This window comes from Lonchura striata, chromosome 1A (genome assembly GCF_050655825.1).
Source record: "Lonchura striata isolate lonStrDom1 chromosome 1A, ASM5065582v1, whole genome shotgun sequence".
Taxonomy (NCBI): Eukaryota; Metazoa; Chordata; class Aves; order Passeriformes; family Estrildidae; genus Lonchura; species Lonchura striata.
Genome location: NC_140741.1, coordinates 28112332 through 28129548, shown reverse-complemented (window position 1 = coordinate 28129548; position 17217 = coordinate 28112332). Strand labels below are relative to the sequence as shown.

General features: G+C 40.6%; 1 protein-coding gene across 3 annotated transcripts; it reads left to right on the top strand.

The window, feature by feature from the left end:
• Window positions 1–877: 877 nt before the first annotated feature.
• On the top strand, window positions 878–17217 carry SLC25A17 (solute carrier family 25 member 17). Of its 3 annotated transcripts, XM_085570403.1 has the most exons (10): window positions 917–1049; window positions 3174–3224; window positions 4815–4875; window positions 5864–5930; window positions 8339–8490; window positions 9510–9626; window positions 10325–10470; window positions 12322–12417; window positions 16059–16141; window positions 16604–17217. In XM_085570403.1, exons 3-10 carry the CDS (start codon window positions 4821–4823, stop codon window positions 16749–16751), a joined length of 864 nt encoding a protein of 287 aa, XP_085426529.1. In that variant the 5' UTR covers window positions 917–1049; window positions 3174–3224; window positions 4815–4820; the 3' UTR covers window positions 16752–17217. The 3 variants fall into 3 exon arrangements, with proteins under 3 accessions (XP_021408472.3, XP_085426529.1, XP_021408474.3); XM_021552797.3 differs by lacking the exon at window positions 3174–3224 and having other exon boundaries at window positions 878–1049; XM_021552799.3 differs by lacking the exons at window positions 917–1049; window positions 3174–3224 and adding an exon at window positions 1097–1378.

Genomic DNA, 17217 nt, shown 5'->3' with positions numbered 1-17217 from the left:
TCCCTGTTTGAACATCCCAGAGCACATGATGGTTCTTCTGGGTCCTTTTCAACTCAGACTGTTCTGTGATTATCAAGTGGAATTGCTTTTTTAAGAAGGAGGAAATAATGGCACTATTGCTATTAAATATGGCACAGGATTTTGTCCAGAGAGTTCTTGAACATCTCCAGTGAGAGAGATTCCACAACCTCTCTGGGCAATCTGTTCCAGTGTGTGGTCACGTCAAAGAAATTGTTCTTCATATGCAGGTGGAACTTCACGTGCATCAGTTTCTGCCCGTTGTCCTATTGCTCTTGCCTTATTTTTTGGCACCACCGAGAAGAGCCTGGATCCATCCTCTCACCACCCTCCCTGCAGATGCTGATAGCCACTGATGAGGTCCCCTCTCGGTGGCCTCTTCTGGAAGAGAAGCGAAGCTGCTGGTGGAGAGAAAAGGCGCTCTCGTAGTTACAGAGGAAGGAACAAGAACGCATTTCCCGGGTGCCCCGGCGCTGTATTCTGCCGGCGAGCCCCAGGACCGACGCCCGTCTCCTGCGCCGGCTGCCGCGGGCGCGGGGCGGGGCGCGGGGCGGGCGCGGGGCGGGCGCGGGGCGGGCGCGGGGCGGGGCGGGGCGGGGCGGGCGCGCGGGGCGGGGCGGGGCGGGCGCGGGCGCCATGGCGGGCGCGGGGCGGGCGCGGGGCGGGCGCGGGCGGGCGCGGGGCGGGCGCGGGGCGGGCGCGGGGCGGGCGCGCGGGGCGGGCGCGGGGCGGGCGCGGGGCGGGCGCGCGGGGCGGGCGCGGGGCGGGCGCGGGGCGGGCGCGGGGCGGGCGCGCGGGGCGGGCGCGCGGGGCGGGCGCGCGGGGCGGGCGCGGGGCGGGCGCGGGGCGGGGCCGCGGGCGCACGTGACGGGGCGGGCGCCATGGCGGGCGCGGGGGCGTGGCGCGGCAGCCCAGAGCTGGCCGGGGCCGCGGGGCCGCCGGGCCGGGCGGAGCAGCCGCCGCCGAGAGCCGCTGCCATGTCGTCCGTCGCCTCCTACGAGAGCCTGGTGCACGCCGTGTCCGGCGCCGTGGTGAGCGAGCGGACCGGCGCCGGGCGGGGGGCCCGGCAGGCGGAGCGGCCGCGCTGGCCTGGCGGGGGGCGCGGGTCCCTTTGTTCGGCCGGGATGGGCCGGGGAGCCGGCGCGGGGCTTGGCCGGGCTGGAGGCCTGAGCGGGGCTGAGCAGCCGGAGCCGCCTCTGAGCCAGCGGGAGCTGCGGGGAGCTGCCCCTCAGGAAGGCGGGTTGGCGCATCCGGAGCTGGGCATCCTTCAGCGGTGAAAATCTGAGCTCGGGCAGAGGGGCAGCGCCTCAGCTGTGTAATCCGAGAGCCGTACCCGGCGTCGTCCTCCTGCCACGGCCTCGTAAGTGCTTAGAGCTGCGGAGGGTGAGGCGGCGCATAGGTGCTAATCAAAGTGTGAGGCGAGCTTAGTGCACCCGGAGGAGGTTTGTGTCGGTTGCTGAATTTAATTTTTCGTGTGGTGCTTGTAAATTGAAAAGTCGCATTTAATTTATGTAGATTTCCTAGTGTGCCCAGCCCTTGAATTTTTCTTTTCAGAGTGCTAGCTCTAAATAGTAAATCAGCCTTCTGCTTCCAACAGATTAAGAATTTTAGTGCATGTATCATGTTGGATTTGGCATATTGATGGATAGAAAGAACTCCTCGTGTCTCTTTTAGGATGAAAGTTGCTAAATGTTATTGAACGATAAACACTGGAACAGGCTGCCCGGGGGAGGGGGGGGTCATGGAGTCTCCCTCTCTAGGGACATTCAAAACCCACCTGGAGGCATTCCTATGTCACCTGCTCTGGGTGACACTGCTTTGGTGGGGGGGGTTATACCTTCTAATCCTGACAATTCAGTGATTCAGTTATAAAGGCTGATTCTAAAAGGTAAAACAAGATTTTAAGGGAAGTTTTGGTTTTATTATAAATAAACACAAGGTTCTTGTTTGCTCTTCAAATTGTTTTAAGTCTGTTTACTTAAACATCAAAGGCAGTGGGGATTTTGTTTCCACTTTCAAAAAGTGGAGCTTTCTCAAATAATCTCATTATTGAAATACTACCCATTTTCCTTTTGCTGGCTTCTACAGAAGTCAGTGATACTTTCTAGACCTTGCTGTTAGCTTCTTCCTTCAAATACAGATTGCTGTAGTAAGGTTGTGCCCCTGAACAAAGTTTGTGGTGTGAACCAAATTTATCAATCCAGCCATAACCTCAGACTGTGTTGAGCTAATACATCAGAAACAAATGTCAGACCACGACATAACTTTTGTTTGTATTCTAGTATACTGAAAGTTCATATACCTTCTAGGCAACCTAGTCAAATTTGAATTGTAGGAAAGTTTTGTGAGCAGTAAAAAAAAAACCCCAACACAAAACAGTGCTTGATTTCCTGTGAACTTTAATTGAATTACATGAGTATTCTTTAACTCTTTAGCATGTTGCTACAACATAATATTCCTATTGCAAAAGCTATAGGAATGAGAATTTTGTGGGAATATTATAGAACAGTCAGGCTGCTTCATTGGCTGAATGGTGGCTGACAAATCACAGTTAAATTTTTTAATATGTTACACGTTTTTTGTTACTACTATTTTTTGTAAAGCCAAGCTTCAGGCTGTGGTCCTGCACACATCTTCTTGGCAGCAGTCATCTCAGGCCATTTGTTCTGGCCACCTCTTGGCTACTGCCCAGTTGTTTATTGGGTGCTGTGACTGGTCAGTGAACTGATGTGACTGAAGAAGTAGCCCAGTGGAAAAAGTTGTTTTTCAGCCAGATTAGTTTCTGTGTCTGCATCACTGTGTAGGTGCCCGGAAAGTTATGCTGCCAGATTGAAGGAAGCAATGGTGCACAGTTGACCAAGAGCCTGGGATTACACAAACCAGTCTGTACCTGTCCCTGTGATTATTCAGGGGTAATGTGACTTGGCAAACTACCAAGATCTTCTGCTGACAGGGCGGTGGTGGGAAGGCTGACAGTGAAGCCTCACCCTTCCAGCAGTGCAGGGTAATACATGGCAGCATCTGTTCTGCACTCACTAGTGTAATTTTACCTGGTGGTCTCAATGCAGTTTAGCAAGAAATCTACGTCCCTCTTGAGGGCTTCTGTTGTTGTGGGAAGGACTGGTCCTGCTTACTCCTCTTTTCCTTTCTTCTAGCCATGAAATCCTGTCTCTTCCGTATGATGCTTCTGGCAGCCTCCTCATCATGTAGTTGAGTTGTTCCTTTTATAAACCTAAGAGAAATGTAACTTGGCTTTCTATTTCCCTCAATTTAGCAAAAGAAGGGGAGAGAGTACAAATTGGTTTTTATGTGCAATAATCTGTTAGGTCAGTTTAGTTATCTCATGACAGTCTCTTAAACTATAGTTCCATATAAGTTTTAAGTCAGTTTGGCAGTCAAGCACTGGAATAGAGAGAGAGGTGCTGAGAGAGGTGGTCAGTGCCCTATGCCTGTCAGTGTTTAAGAGGTATTTGGGAAATGCACTTAACATGCTTTTGCTTTAGGTCAGCCCTGAAGTGGGGTGGGGGCAGCAGGACTAGGTGATCATTGCAAATCCTTTCCAACTGAAATAGACTGTTCTGTGTCTTGTGGCCACACATCCATTGTCTCCTGTGTGACACTACCCGACTGTTTCCTCATTTCCATTTTGTAATTTTGAGTGCAAGTGTGTGTATGTGTTGCTGCTGCATGGTGCATTGCATTGAGGCTAAGCTCCAGGATAAATCTCACTTTGGGAGGATAGAAGCAGGGGAAAGTTGGAAGTTGTAGTGTCTGTGCAGTCTTGTTCTGTGTGTAGGTGTAACTGTGTTTTGAGGCTGTATTCAAAATTGCAGTAATGCCGCTCTCATTAGGAAGAGCATTGTGGCTCTTTCTGATACTTTTTTGTGCTGGCACTAACCTTCTAACTGAGATAGACTTTTTAGAACTATTCAGTCAGATGGGTTCATTCATTCACTTGCTGTCCAGCTGGGTACATGGTAGGTGAGAATAATACAACACAGGACAAGTACATGGGAGAGCAGAATGAACTGTTTTGGCAGGAGCCCAAACTTAAATGGGTTAAAATAACCAGGTAATTGTGGCCAAGTCTTACATATGCTACCTAGTATTACAAAAACTGGAGAAATGTAAGTCTGGTTAAGACTTCAACCCAGAATTGTTTTAGTGTGGAAACACCACCAGAAAATTAGTCCTCTGTTGCTTGTTGTAGAGCTAGGTCCAAACAGCCTGCTGAGGAGCTGGAGTATTTCCAGATGTGTATTTCCATTTCCAGTATGCCATTAAATGTATGGCAAAAGACAGCTGTAGGAAAGCTCAAGTCACACTGTGCACTGTAGTTTAAACACAGCATTGAGCGACTTGCTATATTCCAGACCTTCCCACCATTTAAACAGTTTGCATGGCCACTAATAGAAGAGGTGCCACAGCTTTAGCAGCCACCTGATGCATGGAAAACAGGTTTCTACCAAGCCAGGGCCTTTTTGAGGCTAATGGCAGGTAGAGAAATTTAAGTGTTTATTTTCTGATGCCACTAGATCAACTTTCAGGCTTCAAAAACTTTCTCTTTTGGCGAAAAGCTTTTAATGGTTTTAATTTTGGTCTTGATCTAATGCAAGAGAAAAATAACCCTCATTTATAAGTATTGGACAAAAAATGTGTTATGTGTAGAGTTTATCACCTTTTTAAACTTACTCAGCAGCCTGATTGGTGTGTGAGAAGTGAAGGGTTACGAAGAGTCTAGCAGGCTCTGTATAAGCATCTGATACACTATACAGCCAGTTTATTTTGTTTTTCAGGGCAGTATGACTGCAATGACTGTATTTTTTCCTTTGGATACAGCTAGGCTTAGACTTCAGGGTAAGTGTCAAAATCTAGTTTCTTCATACATGGGCATTTCTGTTCATCTTGGCCTGGGCACTTGTAAGGGTGGTTGTGGGGAGGATGTTCTACATGAGCAGGAATCTTACTTGTGTCACAGTAACACTGTTTTTCCAGCTGGAGGTAATTCTCCCTTTTGAAAGTTGGGCAACCTTTTAATTAGCTGTGTACTCTCTGACTTTTAAATGAGTATTTAAGACCAAAGACAAAAACAAAGATGCAAGATTGCATAGGATTATATTTGTGTGTTGTTGTTTTTGGCTGCTGAGAACACTTCAAAATGCAGGGGTAATATAATGATAAACAAGTCTAGAATTATTCTAGAGGATGGTTTAAAGGGAAAAATCAGGGTTAGAATTGGGATTAGGAATATTCAATATTTACAGAAATGCATCTGGGACATAAACTGTTTTGTTCTAAAACTCTATTTTCTAATCAAAAGTCACAGACTCAACAAGCATTTTAGAACTATGACTAAAGTTCTGTTAAGAACTGGAGAGAGATTATCAGCCAGGTTGTCAGAAGTATGTGGTTGAGAAATGAATAGCTTTCAGTGCTGGAAGAGACTGTTTTGCTAAGGCTTAGCTATTTGCAGATGAGCTGTAGGAGATTGCTCTGCTACCAGTGCTACTCTGCTGTCCAAGGCATAATTTCGAGAGCAGTTAGGCAGGCCCAATTTTAGCTCTCTACTTAAGGGGAACCTACTTTCAGTTCATGTCACAACTATTAGCAACTGGTAATTATAGATACTCTGGAGCACAACAGAACCTGTCACTCTGAGGAAGAATAAAAAAGTAAGTTGTCTTACCTAGCACATGAAAATAAGGAGAAATAGGGTATTTCTATCCTTTATGAGGAAGAAGAAACACATGCTTGTAGGATATATTCAGAATTGCAAGGATAAGGACTTGAAAAAGAGTGCTAAAAATTTGAATCATCTTAAAAGTTTCATTGTTTTGCTTTCCAGTTGATGAGAAGCGGAAATCAAAGACAACACCGGCTGTCCTTTTGGAAATAATCAAAGAGGAAGGCCTGTGAGTAGATACTGATTTTCTGTTTGTCTTCTCATAGATAAACTCTAAAACTATTTTGAATATGCTTTTAAAGTGGAACATTTAGCCTGTATCTGTGTGGACAGATTTTTATTCCAGGTTGAAATGTCTCCACACAAATGTGGTATGACTTGCATAATCTTATGTGTTCGTCTTTAGCAAACTAGGATTAACTTTTTTGAGCACCTTATGCAATTGATCTGTTCAGTGATGTAACTATGCCTTCATTAGTGAGGTAGCTGTGCCTCCTCAGAAATGCAAATGTACTTTCATATATACCTGATAAACCAGCTTTATCTACCTGGATTCTTGGGTGTGTCAATTTCTCAATAACCAGGATGAAACTCCTGGACAACTGAGCCACTTTCAAGAGAACTGAGACATGTTTCCCAGTGGGAAGGTCTTTATCTTCTCCTAAGCATGTAGAACTAAACACCAATGCACTTTATGCTGGTGGGATTCAACATCTATCTAAAACCAGTTAACTTTCAGCTGTGCTGTGCTTTATTATTTGTCATAGTCTGAGCTGAGCTGGCTGGGGAAAACAATTTTATGCCTGTCCTTGTTAGAAGTATTTTCCTAACTGAATCCCTGGAACTCCTAAGTAGACGAGTGCTTCCAGGATATTAAAGCTGACAAAAGTTTAACTTGGCCTGTAATGCTGTGTCACCTTTGAACTTGAGCAGATGTATGCATGAAGAGTTCTCTGCCAGCTGATCTTTCTTGTTCACATTCCCCCATTACCTCTGTAACATGAAGGTGGCAAGTAAACTTCAATTAAAAAATAAAAGAAAGACAAAAGTAATCAAGAAAAATGAAGTAGTTAACTGAGGTGGAAAGACCGAAAAAGTGGTCATCCCACTTTGCCTGTGAAAGAGAAAAATCCAGAAGAGGAAGGAACATCCTTAAGAGAGGAACATTGCTTCTTCCAAAGGTATTGGGAAGGCCTGGCAAAGCAATGGTACTAAGTTAGAGATGTGTGTGAAGTAACAAAGTCCAAACAACAACAGATCTGAAATATGAGAAATCATAAACATTTTGTTCACATTAGCTTGTAGAGTCTTGTCTCATTACCATACTTTGTGAGGCTGTTTCTCTCGTCTAGATAAAGCAAATACGTTAAGCTAAAGGACTTCATGCAGAACTTTATCAGACAGCTTTCTTCCCTGAACTTCCAAACTTTTCTAGGTGATCTGAAAGGTGTTGACTAGTGTACGCAAAATTTTTCTCAAGACTGCAGTGAATCATGGATGCTACTACTGACAGCTTAAGTCATTAAAATAAACTCATGGGTTTTGTTTTAGTTTCATGTTTTGCACTACAAGATATTTCATTTGAAAGTCATCAGAAGTTGTTCTTAATAAATCAACCAAGCCCAAACTAACACTCAGTTAGAGGACATAATCCGTAGAGGATGTTTCTCTCTTTCTTTTCCAGCATTGAAGAGATAGGTAATATAAGAAGTGTTTTAATTTGGTTTATGAATAACTTCATATTCAGTTAATTTGTAACTGTATGGTTAGCTAAGCCTGCAACTTCAGAAGCAGTTGTAACAATAAGGTGTATTCCCAGCTACATGGGAGGGAGAAGCACTTGACGGATTTGAGATGAAAAAGTTGCATTTACATTTTAAGAAAAGTCAGATGTGGTGTTTACCAGCCTTGCGTCTTTTACAGTCTTACTGGAGATCCTTAAATTCTGTGTACTCCCAGTATTTTAGTGAATTCTAAAGAGCCTCCATAATTACTGGGGTTGGGGTGATTTTTTTATGCTTTTAAGATGATACCAGTTTTCTACGTGTTCTGTGCAACTCCAGTGAAGGTGGGTATAAGTATCTTTTTTTGAATGTGTTGTAGAACGTGTTGGGACTGTAGGACAGTTGAAGTGTCCCTGTTTTACAGGATGATCAAGCCTATCAGAGAAGGGAGCTAGGCAGTTGTTACGAAATCATTGCTAAATCAAGACAGGTTTAGATGGTATTCAGTTTTTAATCTGTGATTAATCTAGTTAAATTTCACTAGGTAATGTCTTTTTCTTACTTACCTGACTAATTTGCTGTAGATTTTACAGTAAGGCATTTATTAGAAATTCTTCCCACCTGTCTGTCTTCTGTCTCCAGGTTGCATCCTTGCAAAACTCTCCTAGGTGGAGTATATGAATTTCAGTAACTAGTCTTCAATTTTTAAATTTTGTGTGAGAATCCACATACTTTTTTTCCTTACTCAGGAGTTAAGTATGGTTTGTTACCATTGCTGGTAAAGACATATCTAGGTAGTACTTCCTGTAGCATACAGCATTGTATCTCTGGGATCCTCCACCAACACATAAAATCAGCCAGATCACATAAACACTTCACTGATTTCTTACTGTGACTTTTTACTCTCCATTAGGTTGGCACCATATCGAGGATGGTTCCCTGTTATCTCCAGCCTTTGCTGCTCCAATTTTGTTTATTTTTATACATTTAATAGTCTTAAAACCCTCTGGGTCAAAGGTCAGCATTCAACCACTGGAAAAGACTTGGTTCTTGGGGTTGTTGCAGGTAATACTGAAAAGTCTCCATTTTGTCAAGAATGTATTTTTGATATCTTCTATCTAATGATTTACTTTATGAAGTCCTTTGGAAGGCCACACTGAGTGCTCATGCCTCCCACTGAATGCAGGCTTACTTCTTTCTGATTGCTCCTCTGTGTCATCCCCACCTCCTAAGGAGATGCAGAGAACATTCCTGTTGTGAATTCTGGCAGAAAGCACAGTGCTCTTGTGGCTTAGTATGATATTTGTGTCTGGTGTGGTGCTTACCAGATATCTAAGCATCATCACTAAGATGCTGAAGACAAGTGGCAGGGAGAGGAGATAGTTGGGGTTTTTTTCAGAAGAAAAGGTACATGCCAATTTTGAAATAATTTCAATTAGGTAAGAAATTTTAGTGTAAGCATTTGGGTGTCAGTTTTCAGACTTGGTTTAGGGTTGTCACCTGAAAGTGACAGAAAGTTCCTAGATAGATGCAGGTCCAGTGGGACCATATGTTCTTTTTTATTCTATCTTCTTATGCAGTGCCTTCTTTGAAGGAATGATAATATAAGTGACTTTTCTAGCATGCTCAGTGTGAAAAGTTACTACTGTAGGCTTTGTGTTTCCTGGAGATATTCTTCAGGTACTATGGCTCATGCAAATGCACAGAATCAAGCTGATTAAAAACAAATCTGTACAAAAGTCCTCTGGGTTTGGTGGTTTTTTGGGGGTTGGGGAGGAGTTGGTAGTTTCTTACACTTTCAGTGTAGGTATAATGACTATCTGAATAGCTGGTGCAAGTAAGGAAGGAAATTCTTAAGCTGGCTATATGTCTGGTAAAATTCCATGTAAGTATATTTTGGAACAAAGGCTACAGGAATTAGGGTGCAGATTACTATTTACTTTTCCCATATGCTGTGTTAGTTTTATTCCTTCTTCCTACCAGAAATTTCAGTAGCATGTGAATCAGGGGGAGAAAAGGGGAAAAGAAAACATTTGAGATCATCTGTTTCTTGCTGATTTTCTGTGTGCTGTATTTTGCATTAGGAGTAGTGAATGTACTCTTGACCACGCCTCTCTGGGTAGTGAACACACGCCTGAAGCTCCAGGGAGCAAAATTCAGAAATGAAGACATTGTACCAACCAATTACAGAGGCATAATAGGTAAGCACCTGTTGTTGTCTTCAGCCAAAGAGAAGTTCATGAAATGAAATGTATCAAGGACTTCAAAGACTTTTGTTCATGTAACTGATTTCATCCTGTAATCTCTATGCTACTCTGTCACTTTGCAGTCATTGAGTTTTACAGGAAACTGGACTTGGCTATTTGTGATGGTAATTAAGAATTTTCAGTGTGCACCCATGTAACTAAAATATCTTTTGCAAGGGCAGATATGTTATCATTCAGATAATGGAGCAGTAGTGAGCCCCATGAAGTAGTAGCTAGGAGTCTGAGTTTGGACAGTCTGAAAATTAAACTTCACTTACCTTAATCTCTTAATCACTCACATGTTCAGGCTGTCCTCCTTTTAAAACCAACCAACCAAATAAACATTACTGTTATTTTGAAGAAGGTTTGGAAGACCTTAATGTGGATGCCACACTTGTAAAACAAAAAAAAAAAAAAAGGAGACTGCCTGTGCAGATGGTAAGTTTTGTTTATGTTAATGGTGATGCAAACAAGAACCTCCTTTGTCACTTACTTCTGGATTAAAATAGAAGATAAAAATGTTTGCATAAAGGACTGCAATAGATTTTTATACACTTTGAGTATTAGGCTTTAACAGCAACTTCTCATATATTTTATATTCAGAGTTGTGTACTCAAAATGTCAGTGATCTTTTTCCTCACCTTTTTTCTCAGATGCCTTTCATCAAATAGTACGAGATGAAGGAGTCTTAGCTCTGTGGAATGGTACTTTCCCCTCCTTGCTGCTGGTCTTCAATCCTGCCATACAGTTTATGTTTTATGAAGGCTTTAAACGAAAGCTTTTGAAAAAGCAGCTGCAAGTGAGTATGTTTTGAGGCCAGATGATGAATATGTTCTGTTACAAGACAGGTTTTTTGATATGCATCATTTAAACAAATTCAGAATGTGGGTTTGGTTTTGGTTCTTGTGTTTTCAAGTGTGTTTTTTTTTTTTTAATAGTGTGTCTAAAAAGGGTTGAGTATCATGAAATGAGAGGAATCTTTCATGTCCCTAGGGAATAAATTCCTGTGAAACATTCTTCTACCTGTTAAAATAGAACTGAACCTCTTGTCCACATTTGCTTGCATATGTTCACAGGCCTTGATTTAAAGTAGAGATTTCAATTCTAATATATCTTTTGTAAGTGTTTACATACTGTTTTGAAGTCTGCTTTTAACCCTTTTTGCAGTAAATAATAGCCTTTTTTTCTTGAAGGCCTCAATTTTTCAATATAATTTTTCCAAGGATGGGCACTAGAATTAAACATAGCATTGTAACAATACCTTCCTGATTTTCTAAATAGAAGTGCAATCACTTTTCTGTCCCTGCTTTATACTGCTCTTCTTTTTCCTTACTCTTTTTCGTTGTCTATATAAGGTATAGAATCTCAGCTGAACTCATGTTCCTTTTATGTTCCAGCTAACTGGAAAGCATTTGTATTACATTTTCAGATAACATCATAACATAATATATCTTTAAGATATGATGCTTTGTTGTTAATTTGTGATTTTAGAATGTTAGGTCATACTGTTATGTTAGCAAACCATCTTGTTTTTCCCCAAGACATAGTGAAATTATTTTTACATGAGATTTTGCATCATCAATGAAGCTTGGGTTTTTTACTGTCTTTAGTTAATACTGCAGCTGTAGCCCCCCATTTGTACCTGATGGATCTACTCAGTTACATTATGCACATTTTTTGAATCATGACCTTAGCTTCCATCTGCATTGTTATTTTCTTGTTGGCTAATAACATACTTATTTATGTGTTTCTTTTAAATTACTTAGTTCCACCTCAAATTAGGGCGTTTCTTTGTCCATGATCAATGAAGAGGAGAAATATTTTTTTTTTTTTAGCTAGGGATGGTAATTTTTATTTTGAATAACATTTTTTTTCCTGTTTGGTTGTTTCCTGGTTGTCTTAAATATATCATGTTGACCTTTTTAAAGATGTACATGTGTGAGTGTATTTTTGATTGCAATCAATATATTTTAGAATATAATTTGAGCGTGTTTTAATATGGACATCTGTTTATGTTCAGTGCTTAATTCACACTGTTAGACTGAGATGCAATATAATCAGCATAGGCTGTAACAATGTATTTGGTGCATCCTGAAGAAGTGTGGGCTTCAGCAGGGGTTCTTAACTAAAAGGGGATGAGATTTTTAGCCTATGGCATCAAGACTAAACTTCTGCCTGGGAGTGTAGTGATTATGTCTCAGGAATACAGAGTGACGTTTAAGTAATCTTTTGCTGTCGCCTTTTCACAAGCACCATATGACTTTTTTTGGTTTCACTGTTGCAAAAACTGAGATGCTTATTGATTGATGATATGTTTAGATGATGCTTCCTTATCTTTTGTCTGCTCTTGGTGCTTTGAAGTGCTCTGATTGTGTGGCTTTATATCAACTGTGTTGTAGTAATCTAGTTATATTGAGGAATGCAAAAACCGGTGGAATTTACAAATAACCTTAAGATGTGGGAGAGTAAATTAGTTGAACCATAACCAGCTCTTGAAAATGAGAAGACCCTGAGATTTCATGAAATCTTTATGCCAAAGATCCTTAGATAATCTGGTAGCAGGTACCAGTACAGAATCCCCAAATACAAATGGATAATTGGCTGTTTTGGTACTACGTGGAAATAAATTTTTTCTTTATCTATTGAACAGCTCACATCTTTGGATGCTTTTGTTATTGGTGCAATAGCCAAAGCAGTTGCCACCACCCTCACTTATCCTCTGCAGACAGTTCAGTCAATTCTGCGGGTAAGTAATAATTTCATTTCATGGTAACTCTGCCTCTGACTTGGTCTGTATCATGCAAGCCTTGTTCACATGGCTTCTTTATATATGTGTTAATGGACCTATTGTTTTGGGAGGCATTTTTCCCAGTGCAGCTCACTGATTAGAATGACTTTCCTCTTTGGTTTTGACTGAGCTTGGTATACTGGTGCACATTTGTTTCAAGTAGCTGGTAGGATTGCCAGTGTATTGTGTTGGTACAGTATCCCACAGAAGCTGATGCATTGAACTGCTTTTAGGCACTACAAAAATGTATATTTATTTCTTGGAATATAAATGGAAAATGTCTCAAGTGGGAAGTTAAAATTAAATCTTCTAAAACCAGTCTGTTTCCAGATAGCCTATGGTAATTAAAAAAAAAAAAATCGGTTCATAGATTTTTTGTTTAGATGGTGGTCTGACCTTGTCAGTATCCAGGATAAGATTCATCAGGGGAAGCTGAGCTCCCTCATAAATTATACCTTTAACAACTTGTCTGGCCATGTAGACTAATTGTAGTGGTAATGGAAACACTTGCATTTATTCTTCTTTGCGATTTGTACAGAGGCTGGATAATGCTGCTGCCTTCAGAGTGTACCAATGTTGTTGTAATATTGACACAAGACAAAATTGGGGAGTAGGAGGGAAGGAGACCTGGCCATGCATAAGCATATTGTACTTTAATTTGTGTGTTAAATATTAATGTGTTTCCACATGAAATATATTTTCCGAAGTAAGGAGGAGCCTTAACTTGCCTGTACAGTAAAGCCATTGTGTATGTTCTAACACTTGGACAAATTTGGAGAATGAGTTGAATTACTGGAAACAAGTCTTCTGTGCTAAGAATATCACTTTTCAGACCTCTCTAAGATGGGAATTTTTATGTTAATTGTTCATCTGAAAAAAGTAATTTTCAAGCAAGTTTTGTAATAATTTGTAGCTCTCTAATTAGAGTGCAGTAAAGGTATCTTGATTTTTTGTAATCTGTAAAAAGATAGGATGCTATATTTCAAAGCAAGAGGACTTGAATATACTTACTGTGTAACTTTGTCAGCAGTCATCTTTTCTGAAGTTTTTGTAATTTTTGATCAGCTGAACTAGTGCTTTCTTTCAATGCCTTATCCTGTTTTAACAGCCTGGACACATCTCAGTAGTAGCTAAACTAATCACACAGACTTCTTTTACTGGAGTGGCAGATACAGGAAAACATTTAAACAAAAATAGCTCTGCTTGAATAAATTGCAACATCAGTCTGTTTTTAATTTGTGATGCTCCTGTTTTCTCCTGGTGTGAAGGAGAACTGGAAGTAAAGTTCGAGTGCTCTGTTTTAGCTTGAGCATTGCACAGCAGTGCAGGTTTCAGAGGGCTGCAGCCACTGAACAGCTTCAGCCCTTGTTCCTTTCCATGGTTCTTAGAGAAGTGGTTACAATCTTGAGGCTTCGTGTTTTTTCTGTCTCTATTTAGCTTTTTGAACAAAATTTTTCTGACTCTTAATGCCAATGTAAAAAGAAAAAAAAAAGAAATCCAGTGCCAGTCCATCCTCTCCCTGTGATGATGGGGAGCACAAGGTCCCTGTCTCTAGTTCTGCAGTCACTTAGGGATGACTTCTGTCTCTTTGCTTTCTGAAAGAATAGCCAGGAGCCCTGAACACATCTGTTGAGGACAGTAAAAATGTCTTTGACATCTGTGCTGTCCATTTCAGACTTGCTCTATTTTGTGATGTGTTTTCTAATCTAAAGCTGGCATTGTTGTAGTTGATGAAGTTTTTGTCATTCACACTAAGTGATGTTGGAAAAAAGCTTATGAGTAAAGGCTTAATATTTTCAGAACTAATATTCTGCATGAAAAAAGCCATATAGTTGCAGGTGCTTTTTAAAACAATTTTAGCAGATTTGCACACAAACTAATATAAGCTCAATATTATGAATATAAACTTACACATCATAACTAAGTTCTGTCATCAAAGTAGTACAGGACTTTTTTTTTCTTTTTAACTTTAAACCTTTAGAAACTTACTCTTTTTTGAAAGTTATTAGGGCTCTTTGTATAAAGTCTCTACACCTTTGCTTTCAACTCTTTGTCACAGTTCTCTTCTAACTGCCATATAGTGAACAGTTATTCTGTGTAATTGATAATGGTAGCAGCTTCCAGCTTTGCCATTTGGTATGTCCTTCTCCCAGTCATTAAAACTATGTGACACTGGTGTTACTCATGTAGTGAAACTCTTCTTTAGCCTATGTGTCAGTAAAGAGCAGATAAATTAAATTTGCCTCTGGAGGTACAGCAATACCATTAATGTTCTCAGTGATCCCAGATGATAAAGTTCTCTTTAAAACTGAAGTATTTTTTTCTCTTTCATAGAAAATGCTAATCCCTTTGGGAAGTCTTCTGCAGTAAACACTGGAGTGTTAGCATCCTAGTGAAAAATTAATGATTTTCTTCTCTCTTAATAACCCTTTGTTTGTAGTACAAAAATTGTCCAGTGGTGGAGAAAAGAGGAGAATGAGGCACGTAATGGTGGTGTCGTGTGGAAGCCTATGAGTAATTTGGGCAATGACTGACACTGTAACTTGGAACCTACTTAGCAACTTTTGGGGGGCGTGTCTGAGTTGGTGACAATAGTTCTTAACATTGATTTGTCAATATCAGATGGGTAGTTGCTGATGAGAAGATTGTGAATTTTGAGTGTATATTTACGTAATAACAGGAGATTCTGCTAACATTCTGCTAGCATGCTGCTGGTGCTGTCAAACTTTACCTACTGTCAATGGTAATTTCTTACATGTAAGAAATAGCAGTTGCCTGAAAATGTTCTGGGGAAAAACTCATCCAACGTGCAGTTGCTCAAGTTCACCTTTCTTAGCACAGAATCTTAATACAGCCTTCAAAAGCTAATAGGCTATGCTGTTACAAATACAAGTGTGCCGGCTCTTGTATATTAATAATGCATTGTTACAGGTTGCTGACAGTACTATCAACCTGTATCAAATAAAATATCAATGAATGCTAGAAAAGGAGTTGCTGAAATTGCGAGTTTAACTCTACAGCAGCAGCTATCATGCCTACTGCAAACCAGCTTGGGGATAAGCAAGTGCAGTGAGTAAAAGAGAAATATAATTTGGGCCAGGTAGGTAGATGAAACAAGTTTGAGTTCATCCGCAGCTGTTCACACTTAAGTGCTCCAAGACCATTGCTGGGCAGATAAATTTTGTGTTCAGCTATGTAATCTCAGTGTATTAGTGATTTGCAGATGTGTGAGGGTCTGAATCTTTGTGAAGTGAAAGCTGATAAAGCCAGAAAGAACTTGCTTTGAGTGTCATATCCCTACTAAGACTCTGCAAATTATGCTGTTGAGATCTTGAAAACTGCTTCCTCCAGAGCAACTGAAAGAGAGGAAATATTTGCTAGAATCCATCTTAAAACCAAACCAAATTAGAATAGTATGTACAGTTTTAATGTTTGCAGTGTGAGCTTTGGCCTCTGTTCTCTACTGATAGTCATAAAATGTGGAAAATGTTCAAAGATGTTTAGGATAGGCTCTCCAGATTTCATGCATGTATGGTGTTCTCTGCTAAGCACAGTGGGGAAATAATACAGTGCAACAAAATACTCTTCCTTTTTTTCAGTTCGGACGCCACAGGTTGAACCCAGAGAACCGAACACTGGGCAGTCTTAGAAATGTTCTTTACCTTCTTCAACAGAGAGTGAGGTGAGCTTTTGCATGTTACTTATCCTACTACAATAGAGAAGACTTGCATATTATTGATATTTTGAAAACGTTGCTGGGTCTGGATTTTGTTTCCTTATGCCTCCCTTAAACTTGATATTTGAGTCAAAATGTTTTTTGTAATACATTGTAGAGCCCACAATCCTAAATGTCTGTACAGTAAGTGACATCAAGGATACATAAGGATACATATGGATACTAATTCATTCCGCCTCTGAACTTGAAGCAGGCTTCTTGCACAAAATACCTTAAATTTCTGCAGAATTTTTTCTTTAAAATACTACTAAACATAGCTTGCTCAAGGTCAAGACTGGGTTTAAGATTCCTACAGTTGGTCATTAACTTGTGATATTGATTCTTCTTTGTAGTGTACTGAATTACTTTCAGAAAGGTATTCATGCTTGTTTTCTTGTTTGGTTTTTTTTTTTTTTTTCTCCTCCTTAGGCGTTTCGGATTAGTGGGACTCTACAAAGGCCTTGAAGCAAAGCTCCTGCAGACAGTCCTTACTGCTGCTCTTATGTTTCTAGTGTATGAGAAACTGACTGCAGCAACCTTCACAGTCATGGGATTAAAGCACTCGCGCAGACATTGAAAAAGAACCTATGCCAAAGATTCTGGGGTAGAAAACACATTCCATATCTGACACCTGGCTGGGTAAACAAAGGGTCTTCACTTTCTCTGCTTCTCTTTTTAGCCACCTTTATCTCCAGTATTTGGAGAAATCTGGAATATGCTCTATAGGACCTGATGTCAAAAATTCAGGGATAGCCCATTCCCTATTGTTCTGTGTACTCACCGTGTTAAGAAAAAAACCAGAGACCTTATTTAAGCACTTGACGTGAATTTAAACTATTATGTGATTTGGTTATTTGGTTGATATTCTTGGCAAGAATGATTATCTCTCACTATGCTTTCTTCTTTGCCCTCAAATTGTCCTCAGCTATTCTTGTATCTTTATCTTCTGTCAGCAGCTGGTGGGGCTGGTTTTGTGTTTTTTTCCTTGAACTGTGTTTGTCACTTCATATTCAGTTAATTAAAATAATTCATAAAGAATAACA